The 19684-nt window shown below is 32.2% G+C and overlaps 1 protein-coding gene and 1 non-coding gene across 4 annotated transcripts in view; both read left to right on the forward strand.

Moving 5' to 3' along the window:
- Positions 1 to 19684, forward strand: part of MIPOL1 (mirror-image polydactyly 1) — a 325308-nt gene that overhangs the window by 57250 nt on the left and 248374 nt on the right. For all 3 annotated transcript variants that reach the window (XM_077909072.1, XM_077909071.1, XM_077909070.1), the window contains exons 4-5: positions 3464 to 3602; positions 4184 to 4262. In XM_077909072.1, the coding sequence (XP_077765198.1) occupies positions 4244 to 4262 (19 nt within the window). In that variant the 5' untranslated portion in view covers positions 3464 to 3602; positions 4184 to 4243. The remainder of the gene's footprint in view (positions 1 to 3463; positions 3603 to 4183; positions 4263 to 19684) is intronic.
- Positions 11810 to 11963, forward strand: LOC144321397 (small nucleolar RNA SNORA62/SNORA6 family). The gene has a single exon (XR_013387059.1). It is a non-coding gene; the product is annotated as a small nucleolar RNA SNORA62/SNORA6 family (small nucleolar RNA).

A 19684-nucleotide genomic window follows, 5' to 3' on the forward strand; every position in this document is an offset into this window, starting at 1 on the left:
CTGTGAATGTTTGGGAGACTTTTGTCTAATAAGATGAAAATCCAGTAGTGGAACATATGCATATATTGTGTATGATGAGTTATATGATAAAATATCTGGCTCTCAGAAATACAGTGCTCTCCTTTTGCCTTTTAATTAAATCATTTCAATGCAGAAATTATCTCAACTTTTTCAACTAGGAAATAGAAAATTTGGAGGTTCTTAGTTATGGTTGGATATGAAGCCATATTACAAATGATTCCTAGTTTGACATCATTGGATTCAATTTATAAAATTTGTGATTAAAGATGTATTATGAAAAAAAATGCCATTAACCAAAACAAAGTCAGTCAAAAAACCTTTGCTTATAATAAGGCTTTTGTGGAAGAAGGTAGGAAAGGCATTTCCTATTTAAAATAAGTTTTTACAAATCCTGGGTATTGTTACAAGGATGAACCCTGTTTTTAAATAAAATGCTTTACTATCAAAAAGGCATTGTTTTAATTTTAAAGGAGAAATGTGAGAATCACTTATAATTTTTAGGTAGATTAGAAATTTTAGACTAGTCAAAGAACAAATTTTGTTTCATGAGGTGTTTTACTGCTGAGTAAATAAAGAGTCAAGTCACATTTGAGATCATAGAGCTGTTTAAATTTTTTCCATCTTAATTTTTTTGATAGGGTGAAGATAGGAAATTTTGGTGGATACATTCAGATTCCCACGTAGCTAGAGAGAGAAGAGGGTATCCAGTTTCCTTAATTATTATTTATTTTTCCTTTTTTTCTACATAATAAGACCACTTCCTTTGAAGATTAAAAACAACTTGAAGGAATGAGGTTAGGAATCTGTGATGGAGAAGGTCTTAATTTAACAGATGCTGATGTGGTATGTTCTATCAAAGTTTTTTTTTTTTTTTTTTGTCTTTTTTAACCTAGGTAATTTATTCTAGCACAACTTATAAACAAACTTTAGTTGGAAATTGATTTTATTTTGTTACCTGGTATACATTAGTAATAATAAAGCAATTATATTTTGACTGTGCTATAATAGATAGTATTTTGATTAAGGAGACTATCAGATGTCTGCTGTAAAATCATCCAGCTAGTTTTAACATGAATATATAATTTTTAATTGAAACAAGTTCTTGATACCAAATCTTTAAGTTAAGGAAAGGAGTTAGTATTTTATTAGTCTTATCTTTATCCTAAAATGAATATAAGTATAAAACATATTGCATGTTTACAGAAGTCTTCTATTCCTTTTACAATATATAGATATATAAGTTGTAATTATTTGAATCATTAGAACATCTAATTTTTGCTTGACAATATGCAAATGTGCCATTAAATCTGTTTTTTAAGATTTTTCCAGTTTAATGTCTGAATCCAAATTCATAAAGAGTTGGAAAAATGAGATGTCTGAGCTATAGGATTCACAGGGATTTCATATGAAGCCTATTTAATCAGGATAACACTGTTATTAATATTCATAATGTCAGCTGGAACACAAATGACAGACTATGGGGCCTAAAAATTTTACTTGGTGAATTTATTAAAAGTAGCTTAAAAAATTAATGGAATTTAAGTAAAGTTGGTGAATATGAAAATCTTGTGTTAGCAGAAAAAAAATCTCTATTAGAACTTTCTTTAAGACCATTTTGCATTGATGTCTTTTGACAGATTTCATTGGTACTTAAAGAAGAAAGATGCATGAATGGTCATTTAAGAGGATTTAAACACATTGGCACATTAATTTTTACATGAATAATAAGTACTTTCCAAAAGCAATTAACTTACAGTGTACAAGATATGAATTGAAAAATAAGACTGTGACATCAAGGGCAAAGCAAATGTGCTGTACATTTTAAACTTAGTGGCAGGACTTTTTAATATTTTGGTTTATTTTATTTTTATAGTTTAGGTAAGATATGACTTAAAACATGGTTATTTTAACACATTCAAAGGCGTATCAGAAGAACAATAATGTTTTCCCCCCTCCACAAAAATATTGGTAATGTTAAACATTATCCTCTTCAGGTATTATTTGCATTTATTGGAGAATTAAGCATTTGTTGTACTGTTGGTAATATTTGAGACTATATTCAATTTTATAGACAAAGGGATGATTCTGATTGGATTTAGTGATTCAAATACATATGTGTTAATACATTTATTGATTGTAGCATAACTTAAATGTATAATAAATAAGCTTCTTAAAGTTTAGCGTGTGAAGTTAGTTAAGAACCATCTGAGTGGTATACAAGTCACTTTGTTCTGAATTTTAGCCTGAAGAAGTAAAAAAATTGGGAATGGTGTTAAGTAAAACCAGAATGCATTTTATTTTACGTACCACCTGTTACTCTTTGTTTTCAAATGTGCTTATAATGATATTACACCAGCACACTAGTTTTTTATTATTAAAGTTCACTAAAAAATTAATTTTAGACCATTATGCATAGCTATAATAACAGTATTTTATATTTTTCAGAGATTATTATTCTTGAAAATTTTAGACTTATTCAAAGCTTGTTTAGTTATTATCTATAATGGTCCACTTAGGGTTTACCAATGAGAGGATATAGGCATTGGCCTAGTAGTCTAGACCGGTACTAGAAGTCTCATTTGCAGTCTGTCAGTGTTCCATATGAAATCATTTTGTTTCATTAGACATAATAGAAATTGCCTGGTATGTTTTGGGACTCCTATTCAGAGTTTGGCTAGAAAAAGTATTAATAACCAAGGTGTGTAGAAATGATCACAGTATAAACTACATGTTAATTTTTTTGTATAAGGAATGAAATCAAATTGATATATTGGTTGTTATTATTTTTCTTGTAGCTTTTTAAAAGTTAGGTTTTGGAGAGGTGGTTTTTGTTTTGTATTTGGCTCTGAGATATTCACTTACATGCCCAGGAGAGGGCAGCATTTTACTATATCAGCCTCATAAAAGCATTAGCCCTGCTTAGACTGTCAATGTTTCTTGTAATTACTCCCAGTATATTTGTTGCTTGCTTATGAATTAACTTGCATTTATGGAACTAAATCATTTCAATCATTTAATTACACCTGAGGAGCTGAACTATAATTGCTTGCTTCCAACTAGGATCTGATATGGCTTGAGCAGTATTAATTTGGTGTTTACTTTTCTGAGTGCTAAAAGCATTAAAATGATTGTGCAATGGGATTACATTTTACTAATTGCTGGCATTCATTAGCTGGGTAAATGATGAGGAAGAGTGACTGTATATTGCAGAGGGATAAAATTATGGTTTTAAATAGTATATTACTAAGCACATTAAGGCCTGTAAGACATGTTTTAAAATACTCCAGAGGTTATTAAAGACTGTATTTTCTACATGTCTTGCTATATGAATCTCTTATTAAAAGACTGCAATTATTATTAACCTTTTTGGGTAATATGTAGGGAAATGGCTTCATTGACTGGGACATATTTCTTTGATATTAATAACTTCCTATATTTTCAGCTAATCCAAAAGTAAATGAGGAACTTAGAAAAAGATTGCCAACTCCAGATCAACATATTTAGAGAAAATTGGAAAAGGAGAAGCTTACTACAGCCTTATTTGAGGACTTTTTAAAAGAACACAGAGTTCTAGCTGTGAGGTAAATCAAATTTTATTCTCCTTAAAAAGCATGCCAAAAAAACCCCCACAACAAACCTTGTGTAGCTTTTGTCATGTTTATTATGAAAACAAATGCAAGACAAATATCAATAATTCCATAAGTTAATAAGCCTTTCTGTTTTTTAAAAAATTCAAATAGTATTTTATTGACTTCTACAAGTATAAAATATTTTGTATGAAAATACACATTGTAAATTCAAATCAATAAATTTGAAATTTTTGATATAAAGTTTATGACATATAGGATATAAGTTTTATTTTTCTTAAATTGTTAGAGTTCAAAAAGATTTAAATAAATTAAATGATTCTTTAACCAAAGGAGCAAGAATATCTGGAAACTTAACCTGAGCTGTATTTACTAAAATATAAGTGTGAAAGAAAGAACCTTTTTCTGAGAAAAAAGATTCAATTTGATCTGTTGAAATATACAGTTAATAGTCCCATTATAAATGTTTTAGAAAACCATTTATCCTGTAAATTCTCTGTTAAACAAAGGTAAGGTTTAGGTGTGTTCTGATATATTGTTTTAAGTTTATTTATCTAGAGTTGGCTTTATTTTAGCTTCAAATCTTGGAGTAAAAACCAGAGACATTGCCAGAGCAAACAAGAACAGAAGTACAAATGGAGGACTGGTCAAAAGGTAAGGACTTTTAAGGTATTAATACCAAACCCCAGGTGTGGTGCTAGTTCAAGGCATTGAATGCAGTGTGTTTGTTCTAAGCAGTATATTAGATGGAGGCAGACAAGCACACATGCACACATACAAAGAAGGAAGCACACACAAAGAGACCCACATACTGCAAAAGAGACACAAAGACACAGAGGAAGAGATACTGAGAGAGAAAGAGAAACATACACAGGGAAAGAGAAAGAAACATATAAACAAAGTGATTGAGAGGGGAGATTGAGAGAATGACTGAGAGAGGTGCATAGGGAGAGCCACATTGCAGAGAAAGAAGCACAAACAAAGAGACACAGACATAGAAGGGAGATACTAGAGTCTAAGAGGGAGGCACAGACACACATGTGGAAGCACACACACAGAGAAAGACACACACATGTGGATACACACAGGAAGATACCAGAGGAAGAGAAACCCGGTGAGAAAGAGACAGAGACATACAAGGAGCGAGACAGGGGAAAACATATACACACACACCCAGGAAAAGAGACAAACAGTGATGGAAGATAGAAGATATACAGAGAGAGACAGACAGATGACACAGAGAAACAGACCAAGATACATTCGGATACAGAGATAGAGGTGGAGACAGGTGCACAGCAAAACATGCACTCAGGAAGAGACACCCACAGAGAGATGAAGCCAGAGGGGGCCTGAAGTGGAGCCACAGACAGATATGCAGAGGGAGACGGCAAGAGACCCTACCAGAGAGAGACAGAACAAAATGCATAGGCAAAGGGAGAGAACAGCCAGAGATGGAAACGTAGTCTAAAAGATAACAAGACCGAGAGATGGCCTGAAAAAGAGAAAGAGGATGGGTAGATGGATGGATAGATACACACTCATACACACACACACACACACACACACACACACAGGTAAATAGGGCAGGCAGGCAGGGCACTGTTGAGCAAGATATCAGGGAGCCATAAAGAGAGGGGTTTAAAAAATGTTAAGTGTTTTTTTTTTTTTAAAAGATTTATTTATTTATTCATTCAGAGAGAGCGAAGAGAGAGGCAGAGACACAGGCAGAGGGAGAAGCAGGCTCCATGAAGGGAGCCCGATGTGGGACTTGATCTCGGGTCTCCAGGATCACACCCCGGGCTGCAGGCGGCGCTAAACCACTGCGTCACGGGGGCTGCCAAAATGTTAAGTTTTTTTAATTGAGGTCTCTTACGATAAAATTTTGCAAATCTGGAATCCCTAGGAAACTAACCGTTCTGAATATAGTGTTGCATATAGTTGAAGGCTTAAATCTCTATGTACATTGTTTTTATTTCCTCTAAATTTTATGTTTAAAAAATTAGACTGTTACCAAAACATTGCACACATTTCCTTTTTTGATTCTCCCTTCCCCACTAGGGTTCTTCTTCCCTATATATCAACCACACAGTTACCTTTTTCAGAAGGTTAAAGGCCATTTTGGGGTACTATTCTGTTATCATTTTATTAAATAATAGTTCTACATTCTTTTGAATTATAGAAAGGTGCTGTGCTTTCTGCATTTGTTTTTTATTTCTGTCGTATTATAAATTTGTTGCCATTAGCAAGCTTTCTCTTCTAATTTGTGATTCTAGGCTGCTTGTTAGGAGTTTAGAATCCAAGTAACTGAATTGTGTACAAAGTAATACCAGGTTATATCTGAATAAGGTAGAGGCATTTAATTCAAAGTTTATATTTTTAGTGAATGGGCTTTGTGACAATTGCAGTCTGCTTTCTTTATTCAAGTTTGTACTGGTGTGAAGCTGGGAACTAATTTGTTGTAGCTGTTTTTATTCATTTATGCAAATAAACAAGAAACATTCTTCTTTCCAAGAGCTCAAGGCAGTTTTTATTCCATTTATGTGCAATAATAAGAAAAGAGGAAGTAAATAATGATGCCCCTGTTATTTATGTTCCCTATTCAGAGGTCACATTGCTGTGGAAATCATGTTGTTCAAATTATAGACAAAGGATCTCTATGGAACCAAAGGAATTGTTTTTAATATATCTAAAGCAACAGGCTGTGGAGGAAATACTTCTCATAAGTAGAATAACCAGGAAAGAAGTTAAGGAAGGGAGCTGCTGAAGCTCTTGGACACTTACAGAAAAGAAGGCTTTAGGGTTGAAGACATAGATGCATAAATAGTTTGCAGAAAGCACAGACCACAATAGACGTGACTGAAACATCATTAAGAAAATTTGCATTTTTCAGGCTTTTTTTTTTTTTTTTACATCAGAAGTAGGAATAGGACATTCCTTCATATAAAGGGCTTGTTAATGAAACATTATTAAGGAATAAAATTAAATAGGTAGATGTAATATCTTTTGAGTTTTATGATAATTGATACGTTTAAAATCTCACATGGTCATTGCCTTGACATCAGGGTTCACAGGATTTATTGTAAAGCACAGATTACTTCAAAGCTCTGTCTTATACTAGTGTTCATAGCCTGCTTGGATAATCAATTGTTTTACTTCATATTTACTTTTTTTTTTTTTTAAGAAATAGAGCACTAAAAACTTATATTACATAGACATGCCTTTGTGGCATGTCTTACAAATCTTATTATAAGGGTTGTAAAATGGCTCTTCTTTATCTAACTTTAGTGTAGAAACATTGCTGAGATATTTGAAGTCTGAGTTGATGAGGTATATAATGTCAACAGAACAATTTACTTTTTTTGTATTTTGTCATTATTGACAGTTTAGAAAATGTAAAGCTGTGGTTGGTAGGTAGGATGGATGAAGGCATCTACAAAACTTGTCCAGATTTCTTGAAGAGTTGTTTTTACTCTAAATGGCTGAAATTTAAAGTTGTGTTGTTGGGAGGTGAATCGACATGTGTGCCAAGTAAGCATTGGTAATATCTTCTAGTTTCTTAAGAAGTAAATGATGTTTTCCCTTTTGTGAAAACTTTGTTTGTCAGGGTTCTTTTTTTGTTGTTGTTTCTGCTTTTTCAGAAAAAAAATGAAATGTTATAATCAAAGGATGCATGTAAAGTTAGCCCCCCAGAGTGAGTTGTTATGTGATTGGTTGCCCAGCTCTTTTAAACATTTACTTATTATTTACTTAACTATGTAAGAAAAAAGCACGAGGGTTGGAAGTCTGTTGTAATTTTTTGGAATAGTATAATAATTTTCTGGATATTTCTTATTAAATTTTGGTGGTTTTTATTAAATTGGCAGAAATGTGGTTCAGTTGTTTATAGTGCTCAACAGTCGACTGAAAATAGCTTATATATTTATAAACAAACATATCTGCCATAAGTGTATGTATCTACAATAATATAGGGAAAAATGGTGTCCAGATGCCATTTAAATTTAGAATATTGTGAAACTTATTTAAATTTAGAACCTTTAGGGGTCAGTGTTCCCTAAGATAGGTTAAAAAAGGTTACTGTGCCTACCCAAATTAAATATTAAGTCTACTGTATTTATAATATTTCTTACCTCAAAATTGAAGGCAAAAATGGTAAGAATCATATAGCTTGAGGAAGCTTTAGACAAAAACCTATGAATTTTGTGAGTTTCTTCAATATGATTTTTAGGTTTACTATTTTAGGGAATTATATTTAATATGTATTTTATACTAGAGAAGTTATTTTCACTTACATATATTATCTCAATTTCTATATGAATCCTGTGTTCTTAAACTATTTACTTTTAAACTTAGAAAACAAACATGATTTTGAATCACTGTATTCATTTGAAACTCGAGATGAAAAACCACAGCTAGAACTGCTTCGAGTCCTTTCGTACTGTCATTTACTGGAGGCTAGCAAATATTTTAAAAATCTTAAATTGCTGAATTTAAGTAAAAAGCAACTGTCCTCTTTACTTTAGAATTAAACTAACAATTATCTTTTGTAAGCATGATTCTTACCGTTTTTCTATGGAGCAAAATAAATAACTAAAACCCAGCAAAAGGTAACTTGTCAGTGATTTGTTAGTTTCTTGTTGAGTCAGAATACTGTTTATTTTTGTTTGGCATTTGGAACCTGTGTGCCACCATCAGCCTCTTTTATTATTGGTTCATCTATCTTTCTGTCTTTTCACAAAGTATGTATTATTTTTACCTTTTGTCCATCTGTCGTTCTGTAATTGAATTATATCTCAAACTATTGCATGATTTGCGAGCATTTTATAAGGCGAGACATCTTTAAAAATACTACAGAGAAACATCTAGCATGCTTTTCAATGTCTGATCATTGTAACTAAAATATACTTGTAGAATTTCATATCATTTTCATAAACTTTCTTTTTAAGGCAGAGAAAAAGGAAATGGTGAGTTGCATAGAATGGCCATCTATTTCTACCAGCAAGATAGCTGGTAGGAAAAAAGATTCCTAGGCATTATGATTAGACACTGCTTGACATTCAGTGTTTTGAAATCTAGATACTTAATCATTCCCTGTTAAATTATAGGACTTGAATTGTATTTAATAGTTGGCTTTCTATTAAGTAATGGTATATTTTCCTTAAAAATTATTGCAATATGTTTTTGTTTCATAGCAGAAAGTAAATTTTACTAGAGAACCAATGCACTTAAGAATTTCATAAAATGTTAAAATAGAAAAAAACAGGTTTTGGAGCTAGATAGACATGGATTTTAGGTTTTTTAATCTTCTACTTACTACCTACCTGGACTTGGACACAAATTTTGTAATTGTACTGAGTTTTCTTGTGTTTAGAATAGGGAGATAACTCCTTTTGGACTGTTTTGGAGATTAGGGATTGTGTATTTAAAAGCTCTACTGCAACATCTGAAAAAGGAAATGAGTTTATATAATCTGTATTTCCCATACCAGAGTAATTATTTTCACTAGTGTGGTGGTGGTGATGGTCTTTTACACGTGCTTTATTTTTTTTTATTTTTTATTTTTTTTTAATTTTTATTTATTTATGATAGTCACAGAGAGAGAGAGAGAGGCAGAGACACAGGCAGAGGGAGAAGCAGGCTCCATGCGCCGGGAGCCCGACGTGGGATTCGATCCCGGGTCTCCAGGATCGCACCCTGGGCCAAAGGCAGGCGCCAAACCGCTGCGCCACCCAGGGATCCCTACACGTGCTTTAAAAAAAAAAAAAAAAGATTGTTAACATATTTTACAGGACCTAAATAATTGGTGGTGGTGGTTGTTATTGTTATTCTACCCAGCTGTGAAAGGTAGGTCTGTAAAAAAGTTTCAAAACTTTTAAGAAACCGAAACAACAGTACTCGAAATGGTTACTATTAGTTTTATAAAAATATTCTTTTCAAATATAATGTTCATAATACCATTAGGAACTACATTTTTCAAAGTAGTGTAGCTTGTATTTAGTATGTTTATATTTGTTAGAAGAGAATATAAAATCAATAATATTCATTTAGGGTAGAATCTAATTTTGGCTGCATTGAAATCTCAATTGCAATAAAAATCTTCAGACTAGTGGCACCACACCTATCTTTCTTTTCCTTTTGGCAAGTGTGAATTTAAAAATGCATTTTTAAAATTTTCCATATGCCATAGAAGGGTTAAAAAAGAACATGTCCTAGGTCTGATTAAATTTACTATTTATCTCTATATGACCTAACTTAATAGGGTGCTGGTAGCTTCTCACACATGACTATCTAGGATATTTGAAGAGTGGTTTTAGGACTACTGGCAGCTGGTCAACAAGGATTGATTCATTTACAGAGGAAATGTTAAGGCTACTCTTAAAAGAATGGGGTTATTCTCTTTCATAAAAAAGTAAGTTTATTTTATTTTAAATAACTTAAATGGGATTCTTCACACCTTTTTTTCTAAGTGTGATATTAATGATTCCATTAACTACTGTTGGCCTAAGTTTAAAAAATGGAGTAAAAAAATGTTTACAAGGACAAGTTAAATTAAGTTTTCTGTCTGATTATAAAGTTTATGAGCTATGCTTTGAGATTCATTGTTTCTGATTTGAATAACTCACACTTGTGAATTTATGCCATAAATTCTATTTTTTCTTTATTTTTTGGCAGTTTTTAAACAGTTTTTATTTTGAAGAGAAATTTTAGGTTCACAACAAAATTGTGAAGGAAAGTGTAGAGTTCCCACTATATCCCCTGTTCCTTAGCCACCTTCTTAACACACACACAACTTTTCCCACCATCAACATCCTCCACTATAGGGGAACATTTGCTACAATTAATGAACCTACCCATAAATTCTGAATAAGGGGTGAAGTTTGTGGGATAATAGGAGTCTTACCTTCTGTTTTTGTTTTTAATTAAGTATTTTAAATCAGTTTAGGCTATACTCTTCATGTGGAGTTCTTACTATACCTTTGGTCCTTTATTTTATAAAAATGATAATTATTAATAATAAGCACAACAAATCAGAAATTTCTTTTTTTTAATAGGTTTAATTCTCCCCCATTATTTCTGTACTAATGGTATGATCCTCTCTTTGTACAGCTTGTAACTTTTTCTTTGATTTAAGGAAATCAAACTCTACTTTTATATATAAGCTCTAGCAAATTTATTTGTGGCCAGGAAACCATTATTTTTTTTTTTGAAATAGAAAAAAAAATCTTTATTTTTCAAAAGTTTTTTGCTCACCATCCTTAAGATTCTGAGGTCTTTGATAAAAATCCTCATTGATTTCTGGTTATATCCCGTTCATGCTAGAGCACTTCCTGGACCACATATGTACAACACAAATTTTAATATAACATTGAATTTTGAATTTTTATTAGAAATTAGGATATCAGCTAATTATATTTAAGGTAGCCATTATGGTCTCCATAGTGGCTATATTTTTTTACCTTTAGTATGATTACTATAAAGTCCTGAGTGTGTACTGGCATTTTGTTGATTTTGGAGATCTGAATCAATATACATGGGTGTATAGACTGAAATTATAGCCATTTACACAGTCGGTCCAGGTTAATTGGCTCTTTGTAGAGTAGCATTGATGTGACTACATTTACTCACTAGTTTTGGGTTGTATGTGTGTGTGTGTAAGTAATTCAGAACAGCCTAACATGTAGGACATTGTTAACTTTTAGGGAGTAGTTTCAGATGCAGTTTTTCTTTGTGTTTTTTGTTTTTTCTTGGAGAATGTGAAAAGGCAAACAACAAATAAAGCTACAAAATTTTGAAATTCATAGTCTAAATGACTGAATTAAAAATATTCTGATCTGGAGCTTTGGGGTAGATTCAATAATTTTATGCCAAAGAGTGAAATTGTACTGATAAGGTGTAAATTAAAAGTATTTATTTTTAAAAATCCTATTTGACTTTTAATTTTTGAGTAAGTCTAGTCTTCACATACGGAAACTTTCTGGGACTTTAAAATCAGGATGCTGCTAGTGGGTGAAGAGTTAAAAATGATGTTCATATTGATAAAATTATACTTGTGGAATAGATACTGAATATATTAGTTTTTGCTAATTAAATATTTTTAAAATTAAAATTAAATTCTCTTTTTCAGTGGTTTCACTGGCTGTACCTAAGGTAATTTGACATGTACCAAAATATAGTAATGTTTCTTGATTTATCAAAATTAAGTACATGCACATTATTAGAGCTTGGAGTTGAGGCCTCTGACTGGCCAATGAGCTTGCAAGTGTAGGTAGTGTGCTACTAGAGGGGCAAGTCTTTCAGCAACACCACAGGGGTCTCTGATCCAATGAGTAGAGTTTGATTGTAATTCTTGGTACAAGTATAAAAAATAAAAATAAAGAAAGGAAAAAAATAAAGCATTAACAACCTTTATTTCGTTCTTTAATTAATGTCTTTTTTATTTCTCCCCCCCCCATTCAAAATTTTCAGATTAATATTAATCAGATTAGAATAGGTGGGGTTTAATTTAGCATTAGTTTTCTCGAACCAACATGTATTAGGGGAAATACGATAGGAAAGATAGAACGAATACATCATCTTTAAAATTTGGGCTTGTGTATAAACATTTGGGATGTGGAGTATAGAGTATTCTGGATTCTTTCCACAGATTAAGTGTAAAGAATTTATAACTGGAAAGAATTCCTATTTTAAGTAGATTAGATATTTTTGAATTTTTGTTAAAAGTCAAGTGTTGCATATTTGTAGTCACTGAAACTTTATACACAACTGTTTTTAAGAGTTTAGAGTTAAAAAAAATAATGATTTCAGTTTGGCAAATCTGATTGTTTCCTTTTAGAAATCTTCAGTGCCCATATTTAGTCAATCAGTATAGAGTTTAAGGCCAGGACAAGGCTGCATTAGTCCAGGTAAGAAGACCAAAGACAAAACAAAAATTTTCATTAAAAAGCCAATACGTGATCTCTTGAGAATGCAGTAGAGACTTCCTCTGCATTTTTAACAGGCTATTTGCTAAGATGTTCTATATTGGTCTTTTATTACCTTTTTTTTCCTTAAGTCTCTTCCCTTTCCCCAAGTCATTTGAAATGAAAACATTACATTTTTTTTTTACTTTTCTCAGGCTTGTTTTCGCTTCAGATATTTAGTGCTTTTTAAGAAAGTTATAAATGTTAACTCTAATATGGGGCTGATGATACTATAACTGACCAACAATACACTTGTATAGTAGTCATGGTTGATTGATGAAATGGGAGTCCCCTACCTTTTCCTTCTATGCTTTTGTGGTTTTTTGGTTTTGTGTTTTGTTTTTTTCCTGGAGAAACAAATGGTAGATTTGAATAAAACACACATCATTTGCATAGAAAGTTATGTAATGATGCCATATAGAGTATAATGATTTCCTAATACCTTGTATTTAAAGTAACCTGAATTACAATGAGAGATAAACAGAATATTTACCCATCCCTTATGAGCTGCTGCTGATATGTAAATTTATTCTTCTACTTTGCACAAATATACTTTTGAGCTACTGCTTAAACACTTTGAGGTCCTTAGTCAAACAGTTTTAATGATGCCTCCAATATTATGAAAGTGTGACATTTGATGAATGTCTCATATAGTTTTGATATCTGGGCACATGTCAACAAAAAAAATTGAACATTGGTTTGTCATGCAACACCTAGATAATTTATAATTTTACTGTTTATATCCATCTTGACATTTTTTATCTGCCAAAGGCAGGTTTCATTTGGAATCTTAATCTGAGATTTATTTGGTGGATCTGGAAATCATAGCTAGGGTTCCCACAGGAAATGGTCCATCTACCAACAGATTAAATGGCAGTCCTGCAGTTGTTAGGGGAGCTCTGCATTTAACACACATGCATACTCATTCAGTCAGCACTGTGGAGAAAAATTAAAGTAGTAACCCAGGTTTAGGAACAATGTAGCTAAAAAGTCCCATATTTGCTGAATGACAAAGGGTTATATAGCAGCATTTCATTTTATTATTCGTGCTTGAATTTCTTGTTTGCTCTGTTGAGTCTGCTGACGAATACTAATAAATGCCTGCAACAATCCAGACGAGAGATGCCTGGCAACAAAGCTATGCGGTGGACCTCCCTGATCTTCTCCAGTTCACAACCTGACCTTTTGAAAAATTGGCTGGGCTAAGCTGCAGAATTTGGGTGTAATGGTTATTGTTAACTCCAGCTTTAGGATTTATTAATTTGTGTGATCAAGACTTACCTATACTTCAAAGTTTCAAAAGACCAAACACAGTCATCCATCCATTAGAACTAACATTGTGTTTCAGTGATTTCCACTTAGTGTCTGACTGGTGATTCTTCTATTTTGTTTTTCAGATCTAAAAATGCCCTTAAATAAAATGAAAAGCACAGATGAAATTCTTTTTTCTCTTTTTTCTCCAATAACAAATGTTACTGGGAAAGTTAGCATCCATAAGTGATTTATGAAATTGTTGAATTCATGGGCAGTCAGTATGTGTTTGCACTTAACAAACAAAAAATAGATAATTATGAAACTTGTTTTACTTGCAATTGTAGAAATTTAAGACTTACCAAGTTCATTATTCATATTTTAATTACTTTATATAAATTATTCTTATCACACAAATTGAGAAAGGCTGAAAAGGTTAGAAATGTATAGTAGTAGGTAGCCAAATAATTCATATCACTGAGGCAGAAAAGAAATAAAGACCACTCATGTTAGTTAATAAAATTTGAGGACAGTTTTCACAATTATGTCAACCTAGATAATATTTGTAATGGTTTAAATAGGATGATACAAGTTTCACAGAGCTTTAATTTATGTGTTATGTTCATAAGTTAATTAGGTAGCCTAAGCTTTAGGAGATTATACTATTATACTGTGTTCATGGTCTTCATACAGTAAAGGATATTAAAATCTAGAATCTGAAACATTATGATGGAATTCAGTTCTTACACAGAAATCTGTTCTCTTCCCTAATAGAATGAATGTTGATGTGCTCCTGACTATTCAAACTTGATGAAACAAACACTTTTTAAAATTTGGTTTAGTACCACCACTTTAAATAGCTTTTTCATAATAAAACAAATGACAAAATTCCAGTAAAATAAGTTTCATGGCTAACCAGTGGATAATTTGAAATATGATAACCCTAAATTTTCAGTTGTCTTAATCAAAGATGAAATAACCTCACCACTCCTTTTTGATATGTTTATCTAAATATGCAAACATGTATAAGAATGTAAAAGATGTAGTTTATTTTGAATGTTGAACCTTCACGTGCAAATGAATAAATTATGTGGTTTTTATGATTTTCCAACTTCATAAACCTCTATAAAATCCTACTTCAATATCTGATAGCTATATCCTGCCTCTGCCCCATCCCCATATATTTTAAACTTCTTCATTATATATATTACATTTTATATTAGAACTACATAAGACTTTGTATCTGTGCTTTGCAACATGGTAGCCACTGGCTATGTTTGGCTGTGAGCACTTGAAATTCAGGCGATGGTGTATGTAGACCAATGAAAATAAAAGTTATAGTTCTTTCTGTTTTCTTCTTATTTCTGTTCAAGCCAAAATATATTAAAACCTGAGAGAGTATACCATATCCAAGTGACAAGTTTCCATTTTTTAAGCCAGAGATCCAAAACTTACCTAATTTCTTGTGATTCCTAAATTAGAATCTCTGAAGGATAAGTGCCTGTGATCTACTAGCTATAGCCCTGATTATATCTAATTTTGTGCCATTGTAGTAAATGCTCAAATTATGTTACAGAAATAGACTATTTAAATTTCTTATTTTCTTGCTATGGGATTAAATCTCAGAAATAATACTATTAAATTTTCTTTCTGTGTGATGAATTTTCTTTCAGGATCTTTTCCTAGTGTCAGGATTTCTAAATTTCGAAGTCCTATTACTTCTGTAACTTAATAGTTTTATAATCTGTAATGTGCTTTAATTAAACCATTATATGTTAACTACAAGTTTTACCTAAGTGTTATCTCTTTATGTTTGTCATTATATGAGCATTATATGATTTGTATAAATACAAATCATTGTATTTATTTTTATGTCCATGTCTTTGGATATTTTAATAAGAATATTTTAATTTTATTATTTATTCTTTTTATATCTTAATTTAAAAATCTTTTGCTTAAAAAAAAAAACTTTTGCTTTTAGCCAAGCAGGTTTTTGCAGATAATAATAGCTAACATTTATTGAGAGTGTACTCTGTGCTGAAACTTTTCCAAGAGATTATATAATTTAAATAATTTAATCCTCATAACAACCTTTTGAGATAGGTGCTATTATTATGTACTTCTATTGATAGGGAAATTAATGAGGTTAAGTAATTTGCTAAAGGTCATATAGCCATGTGGTGGAGCCCGAATTCAAACCCTGCTGTTTATCTTTAGCTCATGCACTGTGGCTTTGCTTGGAAGATCTAAATACGCCAATGTTCTACTTGGAAGATCTAAATTTTTCTCTTGTTCACTCAGATGAGACCACTGAGATATGGCGCAAGTTTCGATGTCTTTTTCTTTTATGTTTGGCAAAGGATGGGGAAGCCCACATATGTATCTATGTGGGAAACTAACCCTCCCCCATATAAGGAAACAGCATTATTTAGTAAAGGAAATAAATAGTATTTGTACACACATATAGATAACCTACATTTAACTTCCAGAATGAACTGGTAGAAGTTATTTGGGGCTACTAACTGATACTGCTGTTCTGATTATGTTGAAACTAATACTCAGAGAAATCCTTAACTTTTGCAAAAAGACAATATCTTTTGTTTACAATATGGGACTACTGTAGTAATTAGACCATCACATCAAATTTACAGTCTTATTTAGTAGCAAAAAGTGTGTCCTATCATTTTGATGTTCTTATATAATGTAATAATAGACAATATACAAAAGAAAGAAGCTATAAACACAAGATTTTTGTTCGTTTTACATTTACAAAATCAAATGCCATTGGTTTAAGTAATCACCCCCCCCTCCAAAAAAAAAGTTTAACGAAGTGGTGACCAATTGTGTGAGCAAGCATTAGGGAGCATATTAACAAACTGCCTCCTTTATGGTTCGTTTTAGCTCTAAATGCCCCTAAGTAGCACCTGCATCTGAAGGTGCAAGAGATCCATTTATTTGAATGTACTTGCCTATTTCTATTGCCCTTTCTTTTTTCTACCCTGAGCTCTCAGGTAGCTGGCATGTTGCTATTCTGAGTAACCCTGGTAGGGTCCCTAGAGACAATTCTAGCTCAACCACTCTGAAGAAACAGCTCTGTAAACAGTATTGACCCCCCCAGGGGACCATCAAATCCGTTTACACAGATACCAGTTGTCACAAACTATTTACAAAGCCAGACAGAACAGATTTCCCAGCCTTTAAGAATCTCTGTTTGATTCTAGCCACCTCCTCACTTCTGTATAGTAGTTGAGAAATAACAGTTATTTTTGGCCACAAGTCATGATTTGTTGGGTAGCGTCAGTTTAACCAAATGTATTATACATTAACTAACGTATCATTGTCTGGAGAATTGGACTCAAAGGGGATTCTAGAGCTTTCTTTCCTAGAAAAGGAAATGGTATAATATTGTTAATTTTCTAGACTAAGGAATTGAGAATTAATAGCAATGCTGGCATCGAGATAGCTGACAATACTGGTACCTCCAGAAGTAAAGAAAATTTGTTAGATCATGACAGTGGTCCATTGGAAATAGCATGAAAGTCAGTAGAGTGACACAAGGTCTTCAAACATATATTGCAGGTAGCCTCAGCACATGTTTTAAGTATTGAGATTCCCCATATCTTTATGAAATCCACTCATCTTGTCCAGATGAACAAACTGTCTCTAGCAATAGCAGTTTGAGGAATACCTAGTAGTAATCCTCTATAATATGATTTTCAAATGATCATAGTTTATATGGTAGTGATAGCATAAGATACTAATAGCGAAAACTGGGAAATAAATTTGGTTTGAAGTAGTCAGGTTCTTATGTCCAGGAATACAGTGTGCTCACAGAAGAGCAAATAAAGTATATAAAGGAATTGATAGTAGGCATAAAAACTCCCTGTCGTTTAACCCTTAGGAAAGAAAGACTTCAGAGTCTTATGAAGAATGAAGAAGAGATTGATAATTTATTCTCTAAGTCCATATGGAGAAATATATTTAAATAGTATTAATTCTGTTAGTCATAATGATAGAACAGTTAACAATGACATTGATTAAACACTGAAGCAGATTACTAAAGAAGATAGAGTTTCCATTTTAAACCATTTGAAAGAAAGGAATTAACAGGATAGTTTTATTTTAAGCTTTCTTCTGCCTGAAGATAAGAGTTTGAATCAAGAGTGAATGTTTTTTCTTTAAAACCTTTATCTTCTCTTTCTAATTGACTAGTTGCCTGTAACTTCCCTTTTTGTTGCATTGTATTGCCTTATATATTTATATTTCTGTATGCAATACTTTTTTGGGTGATGGGGCAACCCAAAAAAGCTCAACCAAAGCTTTTAGTAGCTTCACCCCATTATCACTTCATAATGGTCTTTCTTCTGGGTTAGAGAGTTTAGAGAAAATAACTGAAGACTGAGTTAGAGTCACTAAATGCTCTCTTCTCTTGGTTAGAGACAGTATTAATTGAGAAATTAAAGTTAAGTCAGGCTTTGAAAAAGGTAAAGAAAACTTGGCAAAATGCAGTATGATGGAGCAGTATCTTCAAATTGACTTGAAAAGTCAAAGTGCATTATGCCTGTAAGTTACTCTCAAATATTATGGAAAAAGTTGTATGTGCAGATAGCCAGGTAAATAGGTAGATTTGGAGAGAATGAATAATAAATGTGGTAAAATGTTAAGATTTGGAGAACCTGAGTGCCTTCACCCAGTATATAGGAATTCTTCGTACTGTTTTTGCAACTTTTTTATAAGACAAATTATTTCAAAGTAAAAAGATAAAAAGAAATGACATACCTACAGTCAATTCCTGTCAGCTGTTTCATCTGTCTTTGAGCATGTTCATGCAGTCAGCGAAGTCTTGGCTCTCATTTCTTCTTTCTTTTCTTGCCATTTTTCTAAATGATTTCTGTGTCTTAATAGGTGACACTTTCAGTACCTAGATTCCTTAATTTCTTCTTCTCCAAGTACCTTCACCATCAGTCTATTTCATTAATCCATTCCCAGAACCACATCTTGGACTTTGTGTTACATATTACTCATTTTAGAAATTCTGACTTCCTCACTATAACATCTTGTCATCTCAAGAAAGATATATAAGAAATGTCTGTTTTTCCTAAAGCTATTTCTTCTTTGTACCCATGCTTGTTGTTTCTGTTGTTTTTTCTTAGAGTATATCACCTTTTTCTTTACATCATCTAACTCAAACCATTTGGTAATTGATTGCTTCGTACATTCCTACTTGTCTTTTGTTGGAACAAATGCCTTTGTGAAATCTTCCCAGAGTCTCTATTTGAGCATTAGTATGTCTAGCATGTGTTTTTTTTTTTTGCATGTTTTATATTTGGTCTCTATAGCTCTAGTATAATCCTTATTACTTGTATGCAGATCATTAGAACAGTTTGCCTTACTCACTGTACTATAGAGTCCTTGAAGGTGAGTCTGTTTCCCACTTGTCTTTCTTTTTCTCAGTAACTTTCATATAACATATCACATTGAAGGTTTTCCATGATTATTAAATTAAGGAATAAGTAGATTAATTAGAAAGGTCAAACTTTTTATACAGAGATTGAATTCTGACACAGGATAATGCAACATGGCAGAATAGAAGAGCATTGAGAGAGGATTTAAGCAACATTTGCTACAATAGTTGGTCAAAAAAATTGGCAGACAAAAAGAAAATTTTGTATATCAGCCTTGTTTACCCTAAAGTAAAAGTAAATCTCAGTAGAAAAATATGGATAGTCTGGTTTACAGAACAGGCTCCAAATGTGTGATAAACAGTTACAGTTAGTCTGAAAGTTTTTAGTACAGAGAAAGATTAGAAGCATCTAGAATTAATCAGAGGTTCTTCAAAAATATTAAACATTTGGAATTCAAATCCAG

This window comes from Canis aureus, chromosome 9 (assembly GCF_053574225.1).
Source record: "Canis aureus isolate CA01 chromosome 9, VMU_Caureus_v.1.0, whole genome shotgun sequence".
NCBI classification, from domain to species: domain Eukaryota; kingdom Metazoa; phylum Chordata; class Mammalia; order Carnivora; family Canidae; genus Canis; species Canis aureus.